Raw genomic sequence first — 6,462 nt, 5'->3', positions numbered from 1 at the left:
TACTACGGCATCTCTGGAAATATTAAACGAAGGTGAATCTTTGGCAAGTTGGAACAATACTGTAATCACTCTTATCCTGAAGGTCGGTAATCCAATGATGGTGAAGGAATTTCGGCCAATAAGCCTTGCAATATATGTTATAAAATTGTCGCTCGGGCCCTTACCAATCGACTGCGACCGATGATGAAGCATATTATTGATGATACTCAGAGTGCTTTTATTTCAGGAAGCCTAATCACTGATAACGTCATTCTTGGTTTTGAAGCTATTCACTGGATTCGAGCCCGAAAGAAAGGTAAACATGGATATGCGACCCTTAAATTGGTCATGAGTAAAGCCTATGATCGTGTGGAGTGGAGTTTTCTCGATGCAATAATGTCTAAATTGGGTTTTAGTAGAGTTTGGATCAGAAAGGTGATGAGGTGTGTAGCAAGTGTAAACTACTCTTTCTCGCTCAACCAAGAAGTGATGGGCAGCCTGAAACCTAGCAGAGGCATCCGCCAAGGCGACCCTCTATCGCCTTATCTTTTCACTTTATGTGCACATGGATTATCGGCCTTAATATCCACGCATGCAGCTAGGGGATCTATACATGGAGTCCGAATTGCTTCTACATGTCCAATCTTGACTCATTTATTCTTTGCGGATGATAGCATAGTCTTCTTTCGTGCTACGGAAGCAGACTGTGTTGGAGTGAAGGAGTGCCTAAAAGCATACGAACTAGCGTCTGGACAGGTGATTAATTTTGAGAAGTCGGCTCTATCATTCACTCCGAACACCGAGCCTGCTCTAGTGGACATAATTAAATATTCTTTGTCGATCCCGGTAGTACAAGGGCGCGAGGTGTATCTGGGTCTGCCAACTTTTTCTCTTCGTAACAAAAAAGTGCAGTTCAATTATCTTGTGGAGGGTGTATCACGAAGGGTTAAAGGCTGGGGTAGTAAATTCTTCTCTGCAGGCGGAAAAGAGATTCTTATAAAATCTGTATTACAAGCAGTACCTACTTATGCTATGTCGTGCTTTCGGTTACCTAGATCGACCTGTGCAGCAATCGAGAAAGAGTGTGCCAATTTCTGGTGGGGTTCTGGGAAGAAGAACAGGCGTATGCATTGGACCACCTGGGACTTCTTATGCAAACCTAAGTGCAAAGGTGGGATGGGCTTCAGGAAGTTGGAAATATTTAACAAAGCTCTTTTGGCCAAACAAGTGTGGCGTATTATTCAAAATCCAGAGTCATTAGTAGCGAAGGTCCTAAAAGCCCGATATTTTAAACACCCTGATATTATGAAAGCACCAATTGGGAGCAATCCATCGTACATCTGGCGATCTATCTGTTGGAGTAGAGAACTACTGGACATGGACTTGTATCGGAGAATTGGGGATGGTTCTACTATTGATATCTTGCAGGAAAAATGGATACCCTCAATCAGATCCACTCTTGAATCACATGGAATAAGATTATCGGAAGGGTCATGTTTAAGTGCTTGAATTAATAACCACCAGTGGAATACAACTATCATAAGCCATACATGCCCAAGCTACATAGCGAATGGGATCCTCACAATTCCACTCTCACGACATGGCCAGGACAACACGAGATACTAGAAATTTGAAGCGAAAGGACACTATTTTGTGAAAAGAGGGTATAGAATCGGGATTGGCCTTCACAACCCTCCTGAACACCAATCGGATGCCTCGACTATGGAAAGCTGATGGAGATTCATTTGGTCCTTGTCTATTCCCCCCAAGATTCGTGTTTTTTGGTGGAGGGTTTTTCATAATATCATCCCTGCCGAACAAAATCTAAGGAGGCATCATGTGCCATGCAATTATATCCTGCCCGATGGTGAGAGGGTTCTGGAAAGGGAACCCCGTTTGGACAAACTTGAAGCGGACTGGGTGCAATGCTATCCAAGACATATGTTTCTGGGTGATGAATCACTTGAGTAAGGCTGACTGTGAGGAATTTATGTGTCAAGCATGGCTGATATGGAGTGTCAGGCGTACGTTCTTACATGATCAGGAGAAACAGGAGCTACAACCGCCTCGTACTAATGCTTCAGTCTTGCTGGATGACTATCGAGCTGCAGTCCGAGACCTCTCAATTAACCAACACCATTCAGCGACTACCTCGCAGGAGACATGGCAACCACCGCTAGAAGGAACAAAAAAAATTGACGTGGATGCGAGCTTCAATACAGCAGCCAACGTCTGTGGGCTGGGTGGAGTGATCCGAGGCAATGATGGTACTATGGTGATCGTGTTGGGACTTGCTATTCCTAAACGGGACACAATCGTCATGGGAGAATTGTTTGCGATAAGAGAAGGCTTACGTCTTGCTAAAGAGAAAAGATTCCACAATATTTGTATCTGCTCTGATTCACTTCTGACCGTGCAAGCAATCACGTCACCAACAAGTGATCTGAGTTACGTCGGGTCTTGTGCTCAAGAGATCCGATGTTCGTGTCTTGATTTTACTAATGCTACATTATTTCATGTTAGGAGATCGGCCAATGAGGAAGCTCATTTTTTTTTTATCTAAATTTGCAATTTCTTCCCTGCACGATTCGAACGGGTGCCTGGGAATTCTCCCCTATGGGTGGACCAACTTGTAATGCGGGATATTCATCATCATCAATAAAGATTACAAGTTTTTTGTCAAAAAAAAAAACAAAATGATACTTTAAAAAAAAAACTAAATGATACTTATAATTTTGTAGGAAAAATATAAAATTTGAAGGCAAAATTATTGTTTTTTCAAACTTAGCAGCTAGCGGAGTCAAGCAACCTCTGACTGTCATGTCGGCTATATGCCCCTTCTTCAAAGCTACAAATTTTGTTGATTGTCTAAAATCATTAGACTTGACAGATGTGAGATATATTGGTTGCTTCTACACATGGTTGAGTCCTCATGTTTGCAGCAAATTGGATCGCGTTCTTGTGAATAATGCATGGCTTACAGCGAATGTTATTGGCTTGACTGAATTTCTGGCTCCAGGATGTGTATCGGATCACGCCCTATCTTCGGTATCTTTACTTGATCATCAAGTTCATCAGAAAAAGCCTTTCAAGTTCTTCAATATATGGACAACAAGCGAGAATTTTGAATCATTAGTCAAGAGCCATTGGAAAGGTATGCATTGTGACACTGCTCAATTCAGACTTAAACAATTGTTTAAGTGTTTAAAGAAACCACTCCAAGCACTCAATCATAAACATTTCAGTCACATAGCCAATCGAGCAAGATTGGCAAAGCAGAAGCTTGTGAATATTCAGGAAACTTTATTAACAGATGGGATTTGGCAAGATGATTATAAGGAAGCAAAAAGAACTGCCGAGAAATTGTTGGAAGCTGAGAGACTCTTCAATGCTCAAAAGGCGAAAATTACATACACTCAACAAGGTGATCGTTGTTCCAAGTTCTTCTATAATCTTATTAAAAGAAACAACAAACGAAATGCTATTGTGGCCATTACAAAATTGGATGGTTCAACAGCAACGACACCATCTGAAATTGCTTCTGAATTTATTAATCATTACAAGATGCTTCTTGGTTCGAAGGTTGATACAATTCCAATTGACATGGAATCAATGAGAGCAGGACCGATTATTTCTTCTGAATCTTGGCGGGAGCTATTGCAATTACCCACTCGAACTGAAATTGATGCAGCTCTATTCGATATTGATAATGACAAAGCGCCTGGATCTGACGGGTATGGTGCTTTTTTCTTTAAATCTACTTGGCATATTATTGGTTCTGATGTATCCAATGCAGTGATTGAATTTTTCAAAAATGGTCGTATTCTGAAACAATGGAATCATTCCATTATCTCGTTAATACCGAAACATCCAGCTGCTTCGACAGTGAATGATTATAGGCCGATTTCTTGTTGCACTGTTTTTTACAAGATTATATCCAAAATTCTAGTGTCCAAGATGAGAAAGGTTCTTGGCTCATTAGTTGATGGAGCACAATCGGGCTTTATTGAAGGTAGATCGATTGTGGATAATATCCACCTTGCGCAAGAGCTACTCAGGAAATATGCTAGGAAAAGGGGATCTCCAAGATGCATGCTGAAAGTTGACCTACAAAAAGCATATGACACAGTGGATTGGACATTCTTGGAAAGTGTTCTTAACTGCTTAAATTTTCCTCCAAAGTTTAGCAAGTGGATTATGGAATGTGTATCAACAACCTCTTACTCTATTGTGATCAATGGCCACTTTCATGGACATTTTGAGGGACGTCGAGGAATTCGACAAGGTGATCCTCTATCTCCATAATTGTTCTCTTTGTGCATTGAAGTACTTTCTCGTGAGTTAAAGGAACTGCATAAGGATCCTCATTTCGGTTACCATCCAAAGTACAATCATTTACATATCACTCATCTAGCATATGCGAATGAGTTATTGTTTTTCTCTCGAGGGGATGTCTATTGTGTTTCTATGATCATGCGATGTGTGAGTAAGTTTGGGGATATGGCTGGTCTGAAAATTAATATTTTGAAATCTAATGTGTACTTGGCGAGTGTTTCAGATGTAGTGCGGCAGGAAATTATTGAGCTTACTGGATTTGCACCTGGCTCTTTACCTTTTCGTTATTTGGGAATTCCACTAGCTTCTAGATACCTTAGAGCATCGGAGTATAGCCTTCTAATGGATGCCATCTAAAAAAAAATCAGTTCTTGGCCAAGTCATTCATTATCTTATGTAGGGAAACTCAAGCTTATCAGGTCAGTTGTTCAGGGTGTGGAATGTTTCTGGTTATCGATATTGCCTCTACCTATGCGCATAATTGATAGCATTTACTCGTTATGTCGAAATTTTGTCTGGACGTCCAAGCATCCTCCAATTGCTTGGGCGTCATTATGCAAACCGATTGAATCAGGAGGTTTGGGTCTTAAAAATTTAAAAGCTTGGAATAAAGCTCTTCTAGCAAAAACTCTTTGGAATATTCACATGAAAAAGGATTGTCTGTGGATAAAATGGGTTAATCATGTCTACAACCATTCACCAAATGTGTGGTGCTGGGAATGGAAATCAGAGCAATCACCACTTATTAAGCAGATTATTGCTATACGAGATGAGATTCTACATGCTCATGGATCTGTTCAAGCGGCGGTCACAGCACTAGCTCATTGGTTTGGCTCCATGAAAGGCTTATCTAAAGCTTATAATTTTTTTGTTGGCAGTTGGAATGGATGGCCTTGGAAACCTCTAATCTCCAAGAGCTGCATTCTTCCGAAGCACAAATTTGTGTTGTGGCTTGTAGCACATAGAAAATTACTCACTCGAGATAGATTGCCTTACCTTTCAGACAAGTCATGTGCTCTATGCCGGCTTAAAGATGAATCTGTTAATCACCTCTTCTTCGAATGTCCAACTTCAAAAACAATATGGAGTAATGTTCGTTCATGGCTTGGAATGCGTAAGATCATGTCTTCACCGTCGGCTGTCTTGACTGCGTTTCGAGGAGTCTACCGTGGAAGCTCATTTCTGAATAAAATGCGTTGTGTTGCTCTCGCAGCAACAGTGTATCACATCTGGAGCATCCGAAACAGACTGATTTTTGACAATGAAGCGCCAAATATTCAGGGAGTTATATTGAAGATCAAAGTTCAGGTGTTTAGAAGCGTCCCGTGTGCTGCAGAAGTTATTGATTTTTCCAATTAATTATGTTGTGTTCATTTGTTTTGATTGTTAGGATGTACATGTTTATGATTTCGTAGGATGTGGATATTCCTGGGGATGCCCAGTGTTTTTCAAACTTTTCTATCTTTTACCTATTTAAAAAAAAAGCTACAAGTTGGCATTTGAGTCGGAAAGGAAAAAAATTGATTTTTTGAAAGAATTTATAGAAACCCATTATTTACAAATTATTTCAGTAATTGCCTTGGACACATAAAATAGTAACTATTACGATATTTACAGTCTCGCAATTAATTTTCTAAAAAGAAAAAAAAACGGTTATGAAAACAAATAATTATTAGTACAATAAAAAAAATGTGTGCTTTTAAAATGGGGAGCAAAAAGGTATAATACAGAAATTTTAAATAAGAGGCGTAATTTAGGTCTCATATGCTTCACGATTTTTATATAATTTTAATTTTAACCTTATATTTTTTAATTTTTGAAAATTTAATGATATTCAATCGAAAGTGTTGACATGATACTTATACATCAAATCATGTCAACGTCACATTAAAATCACGTCGAAAATTGATCAAAATACCAAAAAAGTTGAACAAAACTCAAATTTGATAAAATTGATAATCAAAATTTTGTAAAAAAAAATAAAAACAAACACATTAGACTCATATTACAGTTCATTTCTAAATATTTCATCTATAACATGTTTTACAACAATCAAGGTTGCAAAAATGATAAAAATAAATATTTTAAATCATACTCGAACTTATATTTTATATGATAAATTTCAAAAATAATTTTGAATTCAATTAT

General features: G+C 38.8%; 1 protein-coding gene across 1 annotated transcript; it reads left to right on the top strand.

The window, feature by feature from the left end:
* The first annotated feature begins 4,785 nt into the window (after nucleotides 1–4,785).
* Nucleotides 4,786–5,673, top strand: LOC140961026 (uncharacterized). The gene has a single exon (XM_073419350.1). It carries the CDS (start codon nucleotides 4,786–4,788, stop codon nucleotides 5,671–5,673), a length of 888 nt encoding a protein of 295 aa, XP_073275451.1.
* Nucleotides 5,674–6,462: the final 789 nt, after the last annotated feature.

This window comes from Primulina huaijiensis, chromosome 16 (assembly GCF_012295235.1).
Source record: "Primulina huaijiensis isolate GDHJ02 chromosome 16, ASM1229523v2, whole genome shotgun sequence".
In the NCBI taxonomy this organism is placed as follows: Eukaryota; Viridiplantae; Streptophyta; class Magnoliopsida; order Lamiales; family Gesneriaceae; genus Primulina; species Primulina huaijiensis.
Note: the sequence above shows the minus strand (reverse complement) of the source record. Positions and strands in the feature narration are given on the sequence as shown.